At 35.8% G+C, this 20,880-nt stretch overlaps 2 protein-coding genes and 1 long non-coding RNA gene across 3 annotated transcripts; 2 read left to right on the top strand and 1 right to left on the bottom strand.

Annotated features, from left to right (window-relative positions):
* Window positions 1–7,175: 7,175 nt before the first annotated feature.
* LOC136822338 (uncharacterized) lies at window positions 7,176–10,315 on the top strand. The gene is made up of 3 exons (XR_010848888.1): window positions 7,176–7,343; window positions 8,783–8,931; window positions 9,602–10,315. It is a non-coding gene; the product is annotated as an uncharacterized lncRNA (long non-coding RNA).
* A 366-nt stretch (window positions 10,316–10,681) lies between these two features.
* On the top strand, window positions 10,682–14,521 carry LOC136822342 (FAD-linked sulfhydryl oxidase ALR-like). Its single transcript, XM_067078580.1, has 4 exons — window positions 10,682–10,940; window positions 12,408–12,652; window positions 13,693–13,875; window positions 14,378–14,521. Exons 1-3 carry the CDS (start codon window positions 10,740–10,742, stop codon window positions 13,853–13,855), a joined length of 609 nt encoding a protein of 202 aa, XP_066934681.1. The 5' UTR covers window positions 10,682–10,739; the 3' UTR covers window positions 13,856–13,875; window positions 14,378–14,521.
* Window positions 14,522–16,869: 2,348 nt separating this feature from the next.
* LOC136822325 (pre-mRNA splicing regulator USH1G-like) lies at window positions 16,870–20,643 on the bottom strand. Its single transcript, XM_067078565.1, has 4 exons — window positions 20,465–20,643; window positions 19,973–20,042; window positions 18,941–19,148; window positions 16,870–18,471 (listed from the first exon to the last, which is right to left on the bottom strand). Exons 1-4 carry the CDS (start codon window positions 20,571–20,573, stop codon window positions 17,506–17,508), a joined length of 1,353 nt encoding a protein of 450 aa, XP_066934666.1. The 5' UTR covers window positions 20,574–20,643; the 3' UTR covers window positions 16,870–17,505.
* Between the last annotated feature and the right edge of the window lie 237 nt (window positions 20,644–20,880).

The raw sequence follows: 20,880 nt of genomic DNA, 5'->3' as shown, positions 1-20,880 counted from the left end.
ATCCTAAATTTTTTTATGCTTGCAAAAAGCATAGTAAACAAAATCCAAAGTTGGCCACTTCGTGACAAATAATTCTTTATATATGATGTGACCTATTGCTACTATACTCCAAGACCAATACATATCGGTTTTCAGGTGTACCATCGGAAAATGACGCATCATCCAACAATTGTCCAAAGTGCTAAAAGACATGACTTTGACGAAAAAGCTTCATTGAGCAATCCAACATTTCACCAAACTCTGTCCGGTCCGAGATTTCCTGCGATTTTGCTGAAAAATTGCAAAGAAGAACTGCTAAGCCACTCGCATTTCTGGAGGAACTGTCTGAACCATGGAGTAACAGAGGAGATTCACAACAGAAATCATATCACACCAATATCAAAGGGTGGAGATCAAGGCGAGCCCTAAACCAGGCCAGTATCACTTACTCCCATCTCCAGGTGTTGAAAAAATAGTTCGAAAGAAGATAGTCGAATTTATCAACCAACAATGCTTGTTCAACCCCAAACCAGCATTGGTTTCCGGGACGGCGATCATGCCTTAGTCCAATTACTCAGCCTATGACAGATCCTATCAAAAACTAGAAGAGGATTGGATGTAGATGTTTATATCTCGATTTTTCAAAAGCATTTGATTAAAGTCGACCACAGGATACTGCTATCAAAACTGAAATCTATTGGAATAACAGACAAACTACTTAAAGGTTAAGTCATTCTTCAAGACAGAAACCAAGTAGTATTTAGGACGGTCACAAGTCGTCCCAGGCAAAAATTCAATCAGGAGTACCTCAAGGATCGGTTCTTGGGCCATTATTCTTCATCATATGATATCAGACATTGATAAGGACAACCCAAAGCATTGCAAGTTTTGCTGATGACACCGAGTTAAAGAAAGGAATCCAAAACATCATTGACCAGTTTCACCTACAAAACGGCCCTAACAATGTTATCAATGGTCGACCATAAAACAAAATGATGTTAAAGGAAAACAGTTCGAGCATCTCCATTCGAAACGACCAGCCACCAGTTATTTCACAGGTGAAGGAAAGATAATCCAAACCAAATCTTTCAACAGGTTTGGTGTTACCATGTCCGACGATGCGAAATCAACCAACATATTCTAACCATTGTAGAAAAATACAGATACTCATTGGTTGATTCGAGAACATTCAGCTAAGAGAAATGATGTCATGCTCACTTTTGGAAGTCTTTAGTCATACCACACATTGACATTGTCTCAACTATGGTCACCCAATGAAGTTAATCTGATCCAGCAGATCGAAGATCTCCAAAAAATCATTCACAAGGAGGATTAAAACCTACACAACCAAAACTATTGGGAAAGACTCAAACATTAAAACTGTTTTAACTGCAGAGAAGGCGTGAAAGATATATTATCATATACACTTGGTGTATTATGAGAAGCTTGTCCCAAATCCTGGGACAATCACGTTCTATGCCAATCCCAGACAAGGAAGAAAATGTCACATACCACTAGTGAAAAGGGGGCCCTGGCAAAAAGTCATATACTCAAGTTTTAAAGTCCAAGGACCAAGGCTTTTCAACTCGCTGCCAAAACGTCTGAGGGATCTCACTGGGTGCAAGAAATTGAAATTCAAAACTGAGCTGGATAAATATCTTTTCACAGTTCCCGACGAGCCACTCGTGACTGGCTACACTATGATGAGACGAGCTGAAACAAACAGCATCATCAATATGAAAATTTACATCGGTCCTCACAGGATGGATGCGTAAAGATATTACGAAACAAGCTCAAGGTAACTCAAGGTAGGTAGGTCCGCGGATTGAAAAATTTCACTTACATCCATCCTGAGTATGATAGCGTCTGCCAACCGTGTCAGAGAGGAATAATCCTTTTTCAATCCGACGGGTACAAAATGCATAAAACATAATGCATATTGCATAATGCATAATAGTATTGTGTAATTTACAGAACGATTTTATATTTTCTAAAACTCTCCTTTGCAGAGGCTAAAACCGCGAAAACCTCTTTAGAAGAGTTTCTTGTAAACATTCCAATCAGAGGGATTTCCCCAGACATAATATTTACTTTTCGAATCCGAACGAAAGAGGAAATATTCGAATCATAACAACAAAGGGTTTTCGTCAGAGAATAAATAATGCAACAGATCAGAAAAGTTTCCCCCTTCTTCATTCTCAAAAAACCAACATTCAATGTAAAAGATTCGAAGTCTATTTCCTTTGACTAGCTTCCAGATTGAAGCTCTTTAATTTATATTGGTGGATATTGGCTTATCTAACAAAAAGCATTCACCTGGTTAATGCTTTTGTAAGAGGGTAAACCCGTTGAAATTTATAGCAATGTTGGAAAAACTCTCTGAAAACCCAGAAGATCTGCTTTAAAATTACGTTTCGAGTTAGAAAAGTAATATACGGAGGAGATATTTTCGTGGCTTTTCTACATTATACTATGTTCTGTAAAATACAACTATGAAAATCAAAATGGCGACAAGCATTTTCAGTGGATCATGGATTTCCTTCATCATCCAAAATTCAAATTTACAGCCTTCTACCCTTTATTTTCTGGTAGAAAATGGTATATTTGTTTTGTTGAAAGTATTATCTTCCAAATTCTCCTTATTATAGCCTCTAAAATTGACATTTTTCAGATATTATGCATTATGCATTATGCAATATGCATTATGTTTTATGCATTATGTACCCGTCCTTTTTCAATCAGTGATTCTAACTTTTATATTATTCCTGTCTCTAAAGAAGGGTGTTGGAATTAAACGAGGGATGTCGATATTAGACCAACTTACGGTCTCAGCTTAGCTTACAGTATCAGTTTTGTTCAAAGGAGATCAGTTGTTATAATAGTGGTTAAAGTTGCTAGGGAAGCTGTGTGCTCTTCCAAAACTTTTCAAAGTCTGGAAGTTTCTTTCTTGGCTTTCTCACTTAAGCTGTTGTTAAGATAGTTGTTTAGGACTTAGGAGAATGCCAATATATAGTGTACCAAGGGTGGTCAGATGAAATTTCAAACTTACTTGCAGAATACCAAACCAAGTTTAATGGAAAGCCATAACCATCAGAAGAAAAATGAGGGGTCATTTACCTTCCAAAGATATTCTATTTTAAGGTTCAATTTTTCAAGCATTTTCGTGCACGCATCGCCAGCCATTTTGTACCTTCATTACCATAATCTTCCCCTTAGCGCTTGCCTCTGGAAACAGCTTGATTCTTACTTTTTTCACATTTGGAAAGAAAAAACATTGTTCTTTCTAAAAAATTCACGTTCGATAAAAAAATTAGATTTTTTCAATGAAAAAAACGCATTTTAAGTACATAATTTGACTTCCTGAAAAATATACGTTGCTCCAACCAACGAACGTGGTACGTCTCAAAAGCTAAACTATTGCGGGGAACGATGCAAAAAATTCCAGTTCGATAGCTGTTTCGGGTGGCTAGCGCTTTGGATTTTAGAACCCCCGGATAAAAAATTTTGCCATGCCGCAAACAAGAAGTTTGAAACAACTCACCCGCGAGTACTCATTTTCAAATTTTGAAGGAAAATGAAGACATGATGTACTGATTTTTTCTGCAAAAGAAAGCTGAATAAATTCTCTACACTTTGGAAAAAATACTGATGTTAAAAGAGGTTTCCTTCCTTGAGGTATGTAAGCTTGAATATTTTTTTTCGAAAATCTATGTTTTGTTACTGCCGCACGCGTAAGGCCCGACCTCCCTACCTTAAGTTGGTCTAATCTCGACATCTGTCTTCTAATTTCGACACCCTTCTTTAGAGATAGGAATAATATGAAAGTCGTAATCGGTGGTTGAAAAAAGATTTATCCTCCAGGGTTCGAATTATAAATTTTAGGAGCTTCGCAATTCTTCCAAGCGAAGCGAGGTAAAAAAGAGCAGCGCCGCAGGTGAAAAATTTTTTCACTGTTTGCGAAGCATTTTTAGTATTTTGCAATATTGTTTGAAAGAAAATGCGAAAGTATCTTCAATGCATTTCTCTAGAAAAGCGAAGTAAGACTTAGGCTGTTGTGTGAGATTGTAGACAAAGCAAAGTTAGTGAGTTTCTAAAACAATAGACAGACAAGTTAGGGTTGTTGTTTTGAAGTAGCGATAAAGCAATAGATAAATGAATGAAAAAAGTTGCGAGGTAGCGAGTTTATAAAGCAATAGATAAACGAATGAATGAAGCAGCGAAGTAGTGAGTTTATAAAGGAATAGATTTAAACGAGTGAATAAAGTAGCTATGTAGCAAGTTAAAGCAATAGATACACGAATGAATGAAGCAGCAAAGTAGCGAGTTTATAAAGCAATTGATAAACGAGTGAATAAAGTAGCTAAGTAGCAAATTTATAAAGCAATAGATTAACGAATGAATGAAGTTGGGAGTTTATAAAGCAATGCATAAACGAATGAATAAAGTAGCGAAGTAGCAAGTTGATAAAGCAGTAGATAAACGAGTGAATAAAGATGCAAGGTAGAGAGTTTATAAAGAAATGGATAAACGAATGAATTAAGTAGCAAAATATGTGTTTTCTTAAAGTTTTTTTAGCTTCGCATTTTTGAGTTAGGAAATCTTTTTGGGTCGCTAAACTTAAAATTCGCTTCGCATTTTGCGAAGTGCGAAGCTATAATTCGAACCCTGTCCTCCCATACCAGTAAGCAAATAAAATAATTTCAACCTTTTCTTAATTTTTCAGCTCTAGAAAAGGGTGTCGAATTTAGAGGAGGGATGTTGACATTAGACCAAGTTACGGTATAGTACAATTTTTGTTTTGATTTAATTTTGTATTTTAACGACCAGCTGGGTCATTTATTTGATGGGCTATGCATGTTAGCCTCCACTGATGCAAGTTACCCAATGTCACGGTATAAGAGTTGCAAAGAGATCCAGACTCCACCTCAATTCTTAATTTGCTAGCAAAATAAAAGACACTCTGAAAATCTCTAGAAAGAGACAGGATTGTAAGCCTTAATGCTCAAAATAATTAGATTGTTTTAGGTATTTTGTTCAATCACAAACATGCGTGAAAAGCACCAAATATTTTGTTATCCAATCACCCCGATATCTTAATTGTTTTATTTAATTTCCAATCAAAAAATTCCCCTTTGATAAAAAGAAGTATCTTATCGAATAAAGGTAAAGTGCTTTCATCCGATCCGATCAGAAAGAGAAAGGATTCTCTAAAAAAAATAATGCTTGCATTAATTTACTGTTTTTGTTTATGAATTAAAGGCAAGAAGCCTGTTGGGCGTGAAGGCCCAGCGAAAAGTAACGTGTTGAAAACGAGCGTGCAAAACAGCAAATGTATGACCCTGTTGACATGGATCAAAGTGGAGACAGGAAAAATCTTTTCAAAATCACCGCGGTACGTCTCATTGGTTAGACGCTTGAAATTTTATTGGTGGTCTCCTAACCAACCGGGTCTACAGGCGCAGGTTCACCCGGTTGAATACTCTTGGGTACCTAATAGCTGGGGGGTTTGGAATAAACAGGGGGAGGTTGGAAAAAATCTCAAAACTTAATAAGCGGGGGGGGGGGGGTGGGTTGGAATAAAAATGTCCTAGGTGGAAAATGTCCATAAATTATGCGCGCCCATAGAAAAATATAAAAAAACCCGCAAATATATAGTGAGTGGGCGCTTTTTAACCAATTAGGTGCACTCACATATATGCAGGGAGAAATATCCCTGCAGGCATGTTAGTTGGATCAGACCGTAAACTAAGAAAATAATCTTTAAAAAACTAGACGGAAATAGTTTACCGTCTGCATATCCAGCCTAATAAAATTCATGTGGTTAATGTGAGTTAACAGTTAATGTGACAGATCCAGAAATGACCATTTTCACTGTTCATGCGTTGCAACCATGAAAAATGTTTCAATCTAGTTCAAATTTACCCATGAGCTGCATTTTAGTGTCCATTAACAGATTCCAGAATCAGTTTATACTTTAAATAATTATGTGAGTCGAGTTTGAAAAATCAAGCCACCGACCGTTTAATGCGACATCCAGAAATATTTGGTCCGTAAAAATGTCTTGCTATTTTTGACTGAACAAAAGCGGTATGTTCAGGCTGCCCTTGTGCTAGGAGCAATGTCATGTTGGATAATTAATAACTCCAGCATCAAAACAATGATGAGAAAAAAATTAATGCATAATTATGATAATGCATCAATGTGTCATTGTTTTGATACTGGACTTTAATAATTATCCAACATGACATCTGCCCAAAAATCATAGTGGGTACCCCAAATGGGGTGGGGGTGACCTTTTTCAGGTGGGTGGGAGTTGGAGATAAGCTGCCCACTATGGGGCCTAGTAAAAGGTCTATTTGAATGTTATAAATTGTTGATTCACAATTTGTGTGTCTTCAGGCAGGCTGAATTCTAATGTTTTTATTAGGGGGTTTCTTCAAAATCAAATCAAGCATATACCGTACGTGATGAAGGTCTGAAACTGAGCCAAAAAATTGCTACAGTACAACAATTTTTAACTTTTGTAGATCAGGCAAAGGTAGGTAGGCAAAATTTGACATTTAATTCCCAAGATAGCACTATGATTTCTTACGCCTTTAATTACAGGCTAAAGTAAAAAAGATTCCACATGAGTCAGTGGGTCAGTGTATAAGGTTCGGCAAAATTTCTGGGAAGTAGCCATCTAGCAGTTTGCAGCTTTGGTGATATTTAGAAGTTTTATGGAACATTCTTTGCTTATGAGTTAAGTAAATAATAAAGTGCTTTTGTAGCATTGATCTTTGATCTGCTTTGATGCATATTTTGGGGGATGCACTTAGGCAAAAATGGGTACTGGGTATGTGCAAATGGTAAGGGTTGTTTTTTTCACCTCTTCACATACCCAAATACCCCACATTGGCCAACCTTAGTACCCCAAAGGTTATTGGGAGTAGTCAAAATATGTTTTCTCAAAAGGTGATTGAAGGGATAATACATAATACCTAGCTTGAAAGTCAATATAAAAGCTGTTACAAAAATCATTGGCAGGGTCAGCTTTTGTCAAGTATCAGTCTCAAAGAATTTAAATGTCAAAGCTTAGAGAGACTGCACTGTTGCTGTGTCAGGTGCAAAATGTTCAAGTCAATGTCAAAGAGCATTAGAAGTTTAAAAAACATCTCAACAGAAAATACCTTCAATTCTGACTTGAATTATATATAATCTACGCAAAATTTTATCCCACTAAAAAGTAATTTAAAAACAGAAGATTTTGATACTTAATGATCAATCTTTACAAACATTGGAAAGTGACAAGAATTTTTCTGTTTCTTTTGTTGGCTGGACTGACTTCATTCACATTGATTGCAGTTGATTTCTTTTATAACAAGGTATTTTGATTTTTTTTTTAATTATTTTAGATGATATATACATTGTTCTTTCATTTTAAGAGCCCCCTGATCGTGTTAATCCCTTTAATTTTTACGCACGTTTTGCATTCGCACAAAGTGAATATGTTCTCAAAAATAAATGGTAGACAAAAGGTTCTTTCTTTGCCACTTGGCCTTTTTGAAAATTTAAAGGTAGGCAAATTAATAATGGTTTTGAATGTGTATATGTGTAAAAATCGTATCTCATCAAATAAAATGTCCCTGATTCATCTTAAATAGGGTCGTTGTAAAACATGGAGTAGCTCCATGGAGTACTCCAATGGAGTACCTATTGGAGTACTCTAAAAATATTGCAGACCAGATTTTAGATCGCCGCGAGAGGAAAATAAAGACCTGTATAATTTCTCCATTTATTGTGATTGTCTTATTATTTTGTTAATTGAAGTGTATTTTGTCAATAAAATGACAATGAATAATTTAATGCTCACAGACTGTCCCCAACTGCCATTACATATCCAGTCATACCTGCATCATATTGAGTATGATAAAAATTCCTCTTGGAAATGGGTTGATAAGCTATGTATTCTATGATTGTCACAATATTTTCTTTAAAAAAGTCAATCTGTTGACAAAAGGACAAAAGAAAAATATTGCTTAAGAAAGCTCTAGTGCCCTACTGGTGTTACATAAATAATATAACACATAATACTATATACAATTACACTGATATTATATGTATTATTATAAAGTGTTTGATATATCAGAGCTATTCTGCAAGCTAAATCTGGTCTGTTAATTTTAGAATCAACAAAGATTTTTAAGCAGAGAGCGTGCGCTATATGAGCTTTATTGCCAGAAATGATGGTAGCCATTTTTTCACAAACAAATACTTGAGAAATTCTTTTGCTTGCTATAAATTGGAAGTTTACAGCTGTTGGAAAAGGTTGGAAAAGGTTGATTATCAAATTTGTGATATTCATCGCTCTGACAGGTATTTTAGGGGGTACTCCATTAGGTACTCCATTGGAGTACTCCATGGAGCTAATCCATGTTTTACAACGACCCTCTTAAATATGCCTCTGGAATGAAAAATTTTGCTAAGAGCTGATTATATTTCTTTTTGCTCTTGTTGCCTTTAAGTTACATCAATAACATTAAAAAATATCCAAGCTTTTACTCGATGCACAAAGATTAAAGGATGCATGAATGCCCTATTCTGAAAGGCGCGTGAAAGTAAAAGGCTTAAAAATTTAAGGTGAGAAGATGAAAGACCCCGGAAAATCAATGGGATTAAGGTATCAGCTAATCTGAAACTGCTCAAGCATTCTTAAGTGGAATAATTGAAACAACCCCTTTTTTATGATCAACAGCTAGATGACCTGATCTGATTTGATATCTATTGTTTTGTGTTTGTTAAATCTTCCTTGTTTCTATTTCAGACATTTCCCTGGTGTTGCTTCAGTCATTCTTATTGTTATTTCGGTTTGTTGATCCCTTGTCTTGCTCCTGTCAGTGTTGCATTTGTTGTTCTCAATTGGCTTGGATTGAAGTTGTTCATTCATAACTGATTAAATCACTCAATTTTGATGTGAGTTTTACTTTGTTGTGATATCAGGACCTTTAAAATAAAACCGTTCAAAACCTTCAGAACCTTGGCTTTAAGGGCAGAAACTTTCGCGTTTTTCGCGAAATTGATCCTTTTTCGCGAAAGTTTCTGCCAGGTAAAGAATTAAACCTGAAAAAGACGAAAGCTTTTTTCACGAAAAATAAACTTTCCTACTCAGTTTTGCACTAATTGCTAAATTTTGGTGTATTTTATGAGTTTTTGTTACCAAAAAAGGTAAATTTTATATGAATTCGCGAAAGTTCTATCTGTGAAATTTCGGCTAAAACCATAATTCGCGAAACTTTCTGCCTGCGAAACTTTCTGCCCTTAAAGTAACCAACCACTGTTTTTATGAGAAAAGTGAAATTTGCCTGAGCATTAAATTACAATGAATATACTTTTAAAATGCTGAAATCTCAGTCTGATATTTTTCAAGGGAGTATAATTTTTAAAATAAATTAACTATCAAACTTGACATTTTTTTAATAAGAATATCTATTTTGTGTGATATCCTAAGGACTGCCTTTAGAGTCCATAAAACCTTATAATGTTCTTGTTCTCAATATTTTGGTCGTCGAAACCTAATATTCTTATATGGTTTGTAACACTTATATATGATGTGCTCAATACTTGTTACCTTTTTTTTCCACAGAACGGTCAACATGTCATCATCAGATCTGATTCCTAACCCAGAGATCCATACTTTGGAAGTTGCCACAAGCACAGAAGGAGAAGATGAGACTTGTGTCACCTATGTTATGCATCATGAAGATCACACCATAGGAAATTCACTTCGTTATATGATCCTCAAAAACCCTGAGGTTGAGTATTGTGGATACAGCGTTCCTCATCCATCAGAGGAGAAAATTAATCTGAGAATACAAACTAGTTCAAAGCCAGCTGTGGAAGTATTGAAAACAGGACTTGTTAATTTGCAAAAAGTTTCTTTACACGCTTTAGATACTTTTCAAGAAGCTGTGATGAATTTTAAACAAAATCGAAAAGAAAATAATGAACAAGGAGATGTTGAAATGGACAGCGATTGAATCTTTTTGGGATAAACTTCCATATGTCCATCATTTCATTTTGGTTAATAGAATGATACCTTTACTGTTTTGTTTCGCTAACTGTAGGAGAGTATGAGGTATTTATTTGGTACGGACAATGCTAAAGTAACATTTATAATTGTGGAAAGCTTTCGTACCATGATGTTTTTAAATGTTCATTATACCGTCATCATGGGGAGGTTTTATTAAACAACATTTTTGACAGTATTTTGAAGGAACTTTTTAATTTCAATTTTTTGATAATTATGATCATTATTTGTCAACATTTGAAAAGATGTAAAACGTTTTTCTTTGCTTTATTGTACAGTGAAGTCTCTTTAACTCGAACCTCTATAACTCGTATGTCTCTTTAATCCGAACAACTTTTCTAGCCCCTTCATTTAAAAACCATACTCCATAAATTGAAATCGAACAAATTCATATTTTTGAGCGTTTTTGAGTTATGGAGACTCCACTATAGTTGCAAATATTCTTTCATATGGCCAACTTCATGTTATTCTCTTTGTGTCTTTTACTTCGTGTTAATTTGCTTAAATTGCAATTTGTTTGATAAGTGCTACTCTATATTTATCTTCTTGAACGTCCCCAAAAAGATTAGGTCTTACATGCTCATTACTTTAACCCTAGTAACATTTAGCCATTATCATAATGCTTTTCTTTTTCAGTCAGTAACAAAAAAGATAACATTCAACAGGCACCAGAGAACAAAATCACCAATAAAACATGAGTGATTCTACAACAAAGAGCAAGGCAGACCAACAAGCATCACCAAAGCCTATGGACACTGCAGCTTCAGATGCTATGAGACAGATGGAGCAGTTAATGTTTACTGCAACTCCTCAAGCAGGTGATAACAAACCAGCAAAACCATGTCGTGCTTGTACTGATTTCAAATCGTGGGCAAAGAATATGACAGGAACTAAGGTAATTATGGGTTTGTTTGTGTACAGTAAAACCTCTAATTAACGGACACTCTAAAAGGCGGACACCTCTAATTAGCGGACAATTTCATTTTCCCCGGCCGTTTCCTAGTCAAATCCTCATAAAAAAGTTTCTAAAAGGCGGACACTCAATTAGCGGACCCTCTGATTAGCGGACAATTTTTTTCGCACGAAATAGCCAAAACCCCTATTTTAGCTCTCCAATTAGCGGACATTGAATATCAAACGGGTCACAGACGTCGAAAATTGAAAAAAAAAGTTTTAGATATTTTTATTTCAAGCACTTATTATTAAGTCTTATTATTCAAATTATTTCTACAAATTTCCAGTTTTCCCTTGACCCATTCAACGAATTTAGGTTGGCCAAAGAAATCATAAATCGCTGGTACTTCAAGTCCACCTCGATTTAACCTCTTGTCAGCCACTCGAGCTCTTCTATGGCCTAGTGTCTGCAGATAAGTACTTTAGACCCCAATTTTGTATTTTCGACACCCTGGGATGGCCTAATTTCAAAATTGGAGCTCCGAGATCAAAAGTCTCTAAAAGGCGGACACTTCTAATTAGCGGACACTAACCCCTTTCCCCGATGGTGTCCGCTAATTAGAGGTTCCACTGAAGATGAAGACATGTTTGCAAAGTCGCTTTCGTATGGAAGCCGAGAAGGGTCAGTATGCGATTTGTCAAGACTTCTTTCATGCTGTCGAGATTTCATTCAAGCTGTTAAGACTTCTTTCAAACTGCCGCGTTCCTAAAAACTGTTGCATTCCCAAAAATTGTCGCGCTCCCAAAAATTGTCGCGTTTGACCCTTCTCGGCTTTCATACTTTCGTCATAGATAAAAATAGTACATTAGATTTACATAGGATAAAATATTCTTGACGCGAACAATTCTGGAAAGTTTTACTATGGGATAAGTCTACATCAGTGTTAAAAGTTCTTCCGTCTCAGGCGGATTTCCGTCTCAGAGAAGTATATAAACAGTTTTTTTCGTCTGAAAATTCTGCATAATTCACCAATATTTCAAGAATTTACTGTTCAGAATCCATTTTCCGTCTCAGATGAAAATCTTGCTTTGACCACTGCTACATCTTCTTGAAATTACATAAATCTAAAGTGCATTCATCAAAATCCATATCTGTAACCTTACGAATAGACTGTTACTCGCTTTAGGGACCGTCCACATAGTACGTACGCACTAAAGGGTGAAGGGGTGTCTTATCAAACGCGTATGCTTGTGTACAGGGGGAGGGGGAGGGGTCGAAAGAAAATGTACGTGTGCAAAAGAATTTTTGCAGTCATATTTTTGCATTTAAAATAGTATGAAAGAGAATAAAGAATGAATTGTTGTTCTGTTCTTTTGAAACAATAAAGACTTTAAAAGTAAAGAGGGCGGGGAAACTCAGGAGAGCCAAATGTAAAAATAATCTTGTTTAACTTTCTTTATGCTTAAGTCAAAGACTGGATTCAGTTCAAACTCTTCTACATCACCGTCTAGCAGTGCTGTTGTTGAAGAAGATCCTGAATGCCCATTAGATCGTCAAGAACTTGGTCGTCAAACGTGGGGTTTTCTTCACACCATGGCTGCATATTATCCTGAAAAACCGACGGTGAAAGAACAAAAAGATATGTCTCAATTCATAAGATTGTTCTCGAAATTCTATCCGTGTGACGATTGTGCAGGACACCTTCGAGACACGTAAGTAGGACTTGTATTTTTCCTTGAAATGACCTAAAAGTTAAGTTCAGGTTTAGACGGCCCATTTTTCGCTCTGCCTATTCTAATTCTGAAATGAAGTTGGCAAAAAGTTGACTGTCTTCGGTCAATGAATTGGCCTCTTTTAACAACTATGCATTGATTTCTTTCAATCTTTTTCAAGCTAATATTTAAACTGCAAATTTCGTTTCATTTTTTGCCTTGTCTTATAATTGGGATAGGCAGGGCAGAAGAACGGCCATCTAAACTAGAGCTAAGTTTCTTTACTTTAACCCTCTTTTGGCATTCTCTAAGAGTTTGATTAAAATAACTCTGAAAATTCAATTTGTATTACTGCAAACTTCATGGGCTAATGACGAAGATAATAAAGTTCTTGATTGTCAGTATATTCCCACCTCTGTTATAGATGTTATAGAGTGGTTTCGGTAGTTTTTATAAAAATGCTTATAAGAATCAATGGGCTATTCCAGAAAAAGTTTGTAACCCCTATGTTGAGGAGGTCCTTTTTGAGAAAGGACACCCCCTGGATTTTTTCTTAAATTTTTCAGGACCCCGCTTGGATTTTTTTCTCCTTTTTTGGAGCACCCTGGATTTTTGACCCCGTTTTACGTACCATCCTGGATTTTCCACCTCATTTTACTGACCACCCTGGATTTTTACACTCAAAAAACCAGTCCACCCTGGATTCTTTATTTTCCAGACCAACCTGGACGTCACACCTCCTTAGCATAGGGGGTACAGACTATTTCTGGAATAGCTCAATCCTTCAGATTAGCAAGTAGTAGGCAAGTCTAGCCTGAAACGTTTGCCCATAAGAACTACTTCTAGGCCTAATTTGCGGAAATCCTCCAAAAATTATATCAAAATCCTATCAATTTTTGCACCAATCACATGCGTTTGTATCCAGTGGTATCCCACAAATAATGCTACAGATCCTAATAAGTGTTGACCTCATATTAAGCAGTGTTTATTTTTAAAAACTATAATTCGGTTAAAATCTTTGTAATCAAATCATTGTTTAGGTTAAAGACAAGCGAGCCAGACACTTTAAACAATGAAACTTTATCAAAGTGGTTCTGCAATTACCATAACAAAGTCAACGAAAGACTTGGCAAACCGACATTTGATTGTTCTAAAGTTCTGGAACGTTGGAAAGATGGTTGGACTGATGGCTCGTGTGATTAAATGAAAAATGAATTTTCCCCGTAAGAAGGTTAACCCCCTTTCAGAGTTTCGCTAATCTTTGGAAACCCTCTATATCTATATTAAGGAAAACTATGTTTCAAAGTTCTCCTGGAAATTAATTCATCAAGAAGCCCCCTAAAATGGAATATGTAGTGCCCTCCAGGTATGAAAAATGAGTCTCTCTCCGAACTTTGCACCTACCAATATTAGTATTAATTTACACATTACGTATTAATTGGCACTTCAGCACTTATATCCTTTTGTAAATTAAAACCATTGAGATGTGTACAGTATTTTGTAAAATTGCTTTAATAGAAATAGAAATTGAACTGAAGGAAAAATGATGATTCCCTGGCAAATCTTACTTATTGTTATAAGTTTAGTTAGACTATTGGTGAAGAGATGCTGATAATTTGAGTTCACACTAACTGCTTTTGCATTAAATTGAACTGCATTTTTCCTCGACAAGCCTCAACTTAGGTTGATCTTATTCTTATAGATATAATTTAATTCGTCTCATAGGACTATTGTCGTGCATGCATCTCTTGTCAGAATTTGCTACCAAGCTTACAGTGATCAGAAAGTTCATCAGTGTCTGCTCTTGAAAGGAGGTTTGTCGAGATTTTTGTATTCCTTGTTCTAAAGATTTTAAATATGAATACTTCAGTTTTCTATCTCGATTCTAACTATCCCGTTCATCCAAATAGAGATCCGTCACATTTCAAATGGTAGCGAGTTTATGTATTTGGGTATACCTATGGGTACAATCTCGGTCAAAATATATTGAGAATTTTGGTTAATTCCTCGTTTTGAGCAATTTAAAGTTCTGGCGAGAAAGTCGCCTTTGGGCTAATTGATAAATTTATTCGAATATTTCAATTTGGGAGGGGTTTACAAACTTCCAGGCTATATTCTGACGCCTATTGGACCATTCTTGGACTTTTGGATTGTTAAGTGTTGAGTCTAGCGTTAAAACTCAGAATTTTCAAATCGTTCGTGGTTGTAAGATTTCGTGGAATTTAACTTTCGCGAATTCAGTGGATATAACTTTCACGAATTTTAGAATGTTATTTCATTTTGCAGGCAAAAAAAGCAATAAAAACTGAAAACTGGCTATAAAATAGGAAAAAATGTGTACTTTTCGCGGAAAAAACTTTCGCGAATTTCTTGCGTAATTTCTAGCTTGTCAGAAACTTTCGCGAAAAAGGGTAAAAATCACGAACATTGCGAAAGTTTCTGACCGTGAAAGTTTCTGCCCTTAAAGTAGTATTCAGGCTAAATTCTATTGAATAAACATAAGCGAGTTCATGTATTTTGCGAATTTGAGGACGGATTTCGTTTTTCCTTCTTCTTTTTTACTTTTGTTCAGTTCACATTTTTGTCCTATTTAGAAATCGAGGACTTTGAAAGTGTTGATTTATCGTTGCCCTTAGTCAGTCAGGATATAGAAAAAACGAATCTTGTGCGTCGCAGAAAAACACATGTACATAAACTCGGTACAGTATATGACCCCCAAAACGGAGACGGCCCCCAAAACGGAGGTTTTCATTAAAATGAAGATTCTGACTTGTAGATTTATCAGAATTAAACGATTTTTGTTTATTTTGAAAGAATGATGGTTATATTTAAAAATGAGCATGTTTTTGCTGGTTTGAGACAGATTCAAAAAAACATATTTGCGTCTAGAGGAAATATTTTAACACCAAAATTAGATAAAAATTGCATATAACTCACTCTAGCTCCTTGGATATTGAAAATAAGTTATGAAAACGGGGTATAGGAAACTTTCTACACCTAATGCCGTTCAGAAAATGCAAATACATCTGTGACTTTAGAGGCTGGGTAAAAGATATAGCATCTTGAAGATCAACCAGTATTTTGGAGCTCTAGAATCAGCATTGACAAAACCGAAAATTCTAAATATGAGAAAAAGCAAAAAATCTTGGAATTCTATTCCTATCACCTTGAGTTAATAGTTTATAACAAAAAATTAACATTATATATAAAAATTTTCGCTGAATCAGCAAAACCGGCAAATTCTGTCATTTTTTTGCAAAATATAGGAGGAAGATATCTTTAAAGCTTAATATTTTCAGTTTCAGTTAAGCTGTTTTTCTAAAATTTTCACAGCTTATTCCATACATGAATGGAACTATTTTCAAAAGAGATTTGTTTTCAAAACTTGATTAAGACGTTGTTAAATCAAAATTGTCATTTTGAAAATTTCTAAATTTTCAGTTTGGACTTAGCAATATCGAAAATCTTGAAATATTTCATAAAAATCATAAATTTTACATCCATCGGGTCGTAAATTTAAGGGAAAACACAAATATGCTCATAGTTTTTCCCCCTATTACCACTGGGCTTAATAATTTGATTTTAACTACACCTCCGTTTTGGGGGCCCCAAACCTGCATTTTGAGAACCAGGGGTATACTGTAAAAATTTTATCAAATAAATTTATGCCCAAAACCCTCTAAATCATATTTCAAAGCTATGGTCAAAATTTTGTATTCATACCTTAAAGATATCTCGAGAAATTGCTAAAATTTCAAACCTCCGTTTTGGGGGCCATTAGAAAAAAGCTACCTATCTTTAAGCGATTGAAAAATATTGTTGAAATTGAAAATTTTGAAAAAAAACTTCCAGGAAATAAAGTAGAGATGTTAAAGGTTTTCATGCAGCAAAATTTTTTGTAAAATCTCTTTTCCTCTAGATTTGAGAGAAATTTCAAATTTAATCGCCGTTTCGGGGGCCACATACTGTAGTATCCAGAATTTGACCTCTGTTATTTTGATGATTTTGGGATATTTGGGGTGTCTAATAAGATAATGACAAAAACTTGGTTATAATATCAACAATTTGACATTTTCCTACGTAAAGAAGGAGCTAAAGTACATGGTTCGTCTCAAGCTATCAGTCAAGAATACAGACAAATTTATTTTCCGATACTGGTAGTTTCGTGCCGTTTCAGGCAGTCTTCAGTCAGATTTTAAAAGATTACAAAAACGACATTCGCAATGTCAATCTTCAAATATCTTCAATTAAATTATTTTTTAATTCAATTTAATTCAATTATTGTTCGTCTCAAGCTATATATTTTAAATAATTTCTGAACAAAATCTTTTAATATCATACATATTAACAATATATTTTGAAGATGCCATCCTAAAATCATGGCATCAATGCATTTAATGTAATGTTTATCCAATTAAATTTCTGCGTACTCCTCGATAGCGTGTTTAAGAAATGTCTCTCATTCTATACACTCGAGAGTTTCATTCTTCTGCTCCACGCGCTTAATCTTTCCTTGATCATTGGCTATTAAGCCAAATATGTAAACCATTCAACCATTTCTAAGAACCGAAATTTTCTTTATTTGTACCACAATGGTTTTCAAAAAAAGTTATATCACTTAAAATTATTATGGTATAGTATAGTTTTGAATATATCCTAAAAAGTCACTTGGATTACATGTGTGTGATCTGGCCTGACGAAAACACCAGCTCTGGTTAAAATCGTTACCGAAAGTATTTAAAATTTGAAACATTTTCCATCTTCATTGGTCTATTCATTTCAATAGATTCACCCACTCGACTTATCACAAAGAAATTTAAGACTCTTCACTTCTCTGTACTGTTTTATTTTCGTCACACTGCAGAATCAAACAGCTCTTTTTTCGTTTCGCTGGCTTCTTTCATGATCTGATTCCGTTTATTGATAGCGTCCATTAATTTCTTACGATCGCCGAGCGGGAGCCCGATCTCCCGCAAATCGTTCTCATCACAGAGTAAACACGCACTCAGGTCAATTTTCTCACGCAAAAACACATCTCTGAATTCGTCCATACCGAGTGAATGTAAAAAAGTATATAAAGGTCCCATATGGACCTCACGGTACCCAACCGGTCTACCATTGCGCTTAGAAGGCGGGAGCGACTTTGAGCTCGCCATGGATGCTCCTAAATGTTGCGAGCTTCCAAACCCCTTATTAGCCTTCTTTCCGTTTTCTAGTAGCCCGGAAGTTGAAGACGGCTTTCGGGGGTAGCCGTTAGTTTGGGAATAACCGTTCATATAACCGCCTCCGTTGTACGAATGAGTATAGGACCCGTTTCTTGAAGTATGTAAGGAATTGAGGCTAGCCAGCATACCCGGTTGTTTTATAGAGATTTCCGTAGATGAAGAACCTCCGGAAAGGTCCGTCTGTTCCGTCCTAATTGACGATTTTTCGGGCCGTTCGAAAACGATATCATCGGAAATTTGCGAGTTTCGTGTTAAGAATTCTTCCTCGACTCGTTGAAATGAATCAATTGAATCGTTATCTACGTTACTATCGTATTCAGCGATTTCCTCAGGGTTTCCTCGATTCATTCGATGGTGTCCGTTAGTCATCCCGGTTAACTGTGAATAACTCATTTTATCGGTCCCATCTAAATTGTACGGGTTGTTGGGGTTTGCTGACAGGGGTACACCGAAATATTTACGTTGTTTATCGACTTTTCGATCATATGATTTGTCCATGTTTTTCAATAGTTTTTCACGACCTTTATTTCGTTTTTCAAGGTCTTTTTTAGCCTTGGTTTGCATCTTTTCAACTTTACTGCGATCTTGTGAAACCTATGGGAGAAAATAAATAATGCGGTGATATGTACCTCTTTTTAAATAAGTGTTACTTTCATGGACCGAGTACGTAAAACGTCAGGTCGTAGATATCCGAGAAAGACTTGAACTCTGAAGTCACACTAAGGTGTAACTTTAAATACTATCTGGGAAAGTTCCAGGAAATTTATTTTGATATTACTGTTTGATTATTACCATTACAAAATTCCCAACTTACCTGATGTGTGAAACTAGATGTCGAACACATTCTATCTAATTGGCCTTCCATCTAAGCCTCACCATGAAAAAGTATAGATTATCAGTGGTTTCTAGTGTCTATTTATGCCTTACTGACGAAATGCTCTTTCAAGGAAAATCGAAAAGGGAGGTTTCGTGGTTAGCTGGCAAAGGGCATAATATAGTTTTAGCGATTTTTGACCAAATAAGCTTTTGATGCTGCTTGGTTTAGAAATCTTTCTCCACTCACCTGATGTGTAACTATAGCTTCTAGATGTCGAACACACTCTAATTGGCCTTTCATAGCAGCCTCGTGCATAGGTGAACCACCGTTGTCATTTAAGGCGTGAACATTTCCACCAAAGTTGGTCAAGTATACCAGACAAGGTAAATGACCATTACCTGCTGCTAAATGGAGTGATGACGCTCCTTCGTTGTTTTGTTTGTCAGGACTCCCACTGTGAAAAGATTAGGCGTAATTAGATATTATTATCCATATAGCGGTCATTAAGTTAGCCATTAAAGGTTCAATCGGCGGGCGGTATTGAAAGGTTTTGTGACTCAAATTGTCATTAACGGGCCGGGTATAGGGCAATAACGTCATTTCCGCTTCGCGTCGGGCCCAAATGACACTATCGGGCGAATAATCAAACTACGCGAGCAGAAAATAACAACAACGACCTCAAACTGAACACTATTGTTATAATATATGTAATGATGATAATAACCATTGACTTCCAAGCCCGAAGGGCTAGACTCGAGACTCCTGAAGCTACTTCATTTCACATCCAGAACGCCTGTGCGTGGTTTTTACACAAACGCCAGATTGAAACAAAAGTAAAATCTATCGCTAGATTTTAAGAAATACAGTCCTCAAAAACAAAAGAACCGTTGCGGCGCGTTCTGAATGGGAAATAAGTGGCTTCACTTTTTCTTGCCTGAGAAAGGTTAGAGATTCAACTCTAGCCCTTCGGACTTGAAACTCAATGGTAATAACCACTTAGCTTTATATAGACCCTGGAGGCAGTTTCCCAATCCTGGCCAAGCAAATTATTTTGGTTGAGATCTTTTTGAGAGTGTTATCCGCATCGACAGCGCTAGAACTACCTTCGCTTGTACAATAGTGATGTAGCGCCGTTTGTCGTTAGGCAGAATTTTACTACAAAGGCTTCTCTGCGGGAACTACCCCGGTCCAAATACAGCGATCTTTATACAATGTGGTTATGTCAAAGCAGGTCAAAGTTTTATTGTAAATGAAACCTTCTTTATTATAGGCACTTACCCAACATTGATGAGTATTTTCAAAGCTTCGAAATTTCCGTAAAGTGAAGCCCAATGGACTGGCGTCATTCCTGGGAATACAAAGAACAAAATAGTGTGTAGAGCTATAAATGATTCGTCCAAATATATAGACAACATACAAACTTTGAGACTCAGCAAAAATCTTCTGATTCTTATGATACACGTTTTTTCATAAGTATACCCAAAAGCTTTCGGATGTTCTTAACTTTTTGAGTTTGCAACCTAAAGATGTTTTTAACATGTAGTTATGTTCACTATTTCGTGTATTTTCGTCCAATTTCCTAAGGAATCGAGTGTTTTAGACTCCGCAAAGGCTTAAAATATTCTCAACTTGCTCTTAATAATATGGCCATCGAAGCGTTATGTTCATATATAATCTGTTCTTCTAAAAACCTGTTAACGTGTTCCAAGATGGTTTGAATCAAAACGACCTGCTCGTTATATAACGTTAAAACAACGTTGTATCACCTACCATCTTCATCTCGTCGATTGGCTTCTTTCTTTGAACATTGTTTCAATGTCACCAAATCGCTTTCTCTGGCCGCTGCCGAGTAATCGTAAAATCCATTTTGCGATACCATTTTGTATTCTTTAGGGTCTTTTAGTCAGTTTTCTTATGTATCATTTCTTCTATTCAAAATCATACTTTTACCTAATTAAACATAAAAAAACGTTAGAATTAAGTAAGGATCTTACGGAGAGACACTAATTTGAAAAGGCACAAATTTAAAACTGACAGTCCTCAAAAGACTTTGACGAATGTTGATATATTCCATTTTGCGATACCGTTTTTGTGTTTCGTTTACTGTCTTCTACACGCCTTTTTTTATAAGAATGGTGTAAATCCATTTCATCATGGATATTCTTAACTTTTTTGGGAAAATCATC

The sequence above is a fragment of the Clytia hemisphaerica genome, unplaced genomic scaffold (assembly GCF_902728285.1).
Source record: "Clytia hemisphaerica strain Z4C2 unplaced genomic scaffold, Clytia hemisphaerica genome assembly, whole genome shotgun sequence".
Taxonomy (NCBI): Eukaryota; Metazoa; Cnidaria; class Hydrozoa; order Leptothecata; family Clytiidae; genus Clytia; species Clytia hemisphaerica.
The sequence above is the reverse complement of the archived record's forward strand: the minus strand, read 5'-3'. Positions and strand labels throughout refer to the sequence as shown.

Bases quoted from the DNA above. Each gene is read 5' to 3' on its own strand.
- LOC136822342 (XM_067078580.1), top strand. From the start codon at position 10,740: ATGAGTGATTCTACAACAAAGAGCAAGGCAGACCAACAAGCATCACCA. The intron at 10,941-12,407 runs GTAATTATGGGT...TTTATGCTTAAG, and splicing joins AGAATATGACAGGAACTAAG to TCAAAGACTGGATTCAGTTC. The intron at 12,653-13,692 runs GTAAGTAGGACT...ATCATTGTTTAG, and splicing joins GCAGGACACCTTCGAGACAC to GTTAAAGACAAGCGAGCCAG.
- LOC136822325 (XM_067078565.1), bottom strand. From the start codon at position 20,573: ATGGTATCGCAAAATGGATTTTACGATTACTCGGCAGCGGCCAGAGAA. The intron at 19,149-19,972 runs GTAAGTGCCTAT...ATCTTTTCACAG, and splicing joins AAAATACTCATCAATGTTGG to TGGGAGTCCTGACAAACAAA. The intron at 18,472-18,940 runs GTGAGTGGAGAA...TTTCTCCCATAG, and splicing joins AAGCTATAGTTACACATCAG to GTTTCACAAGATCGCAGTAA.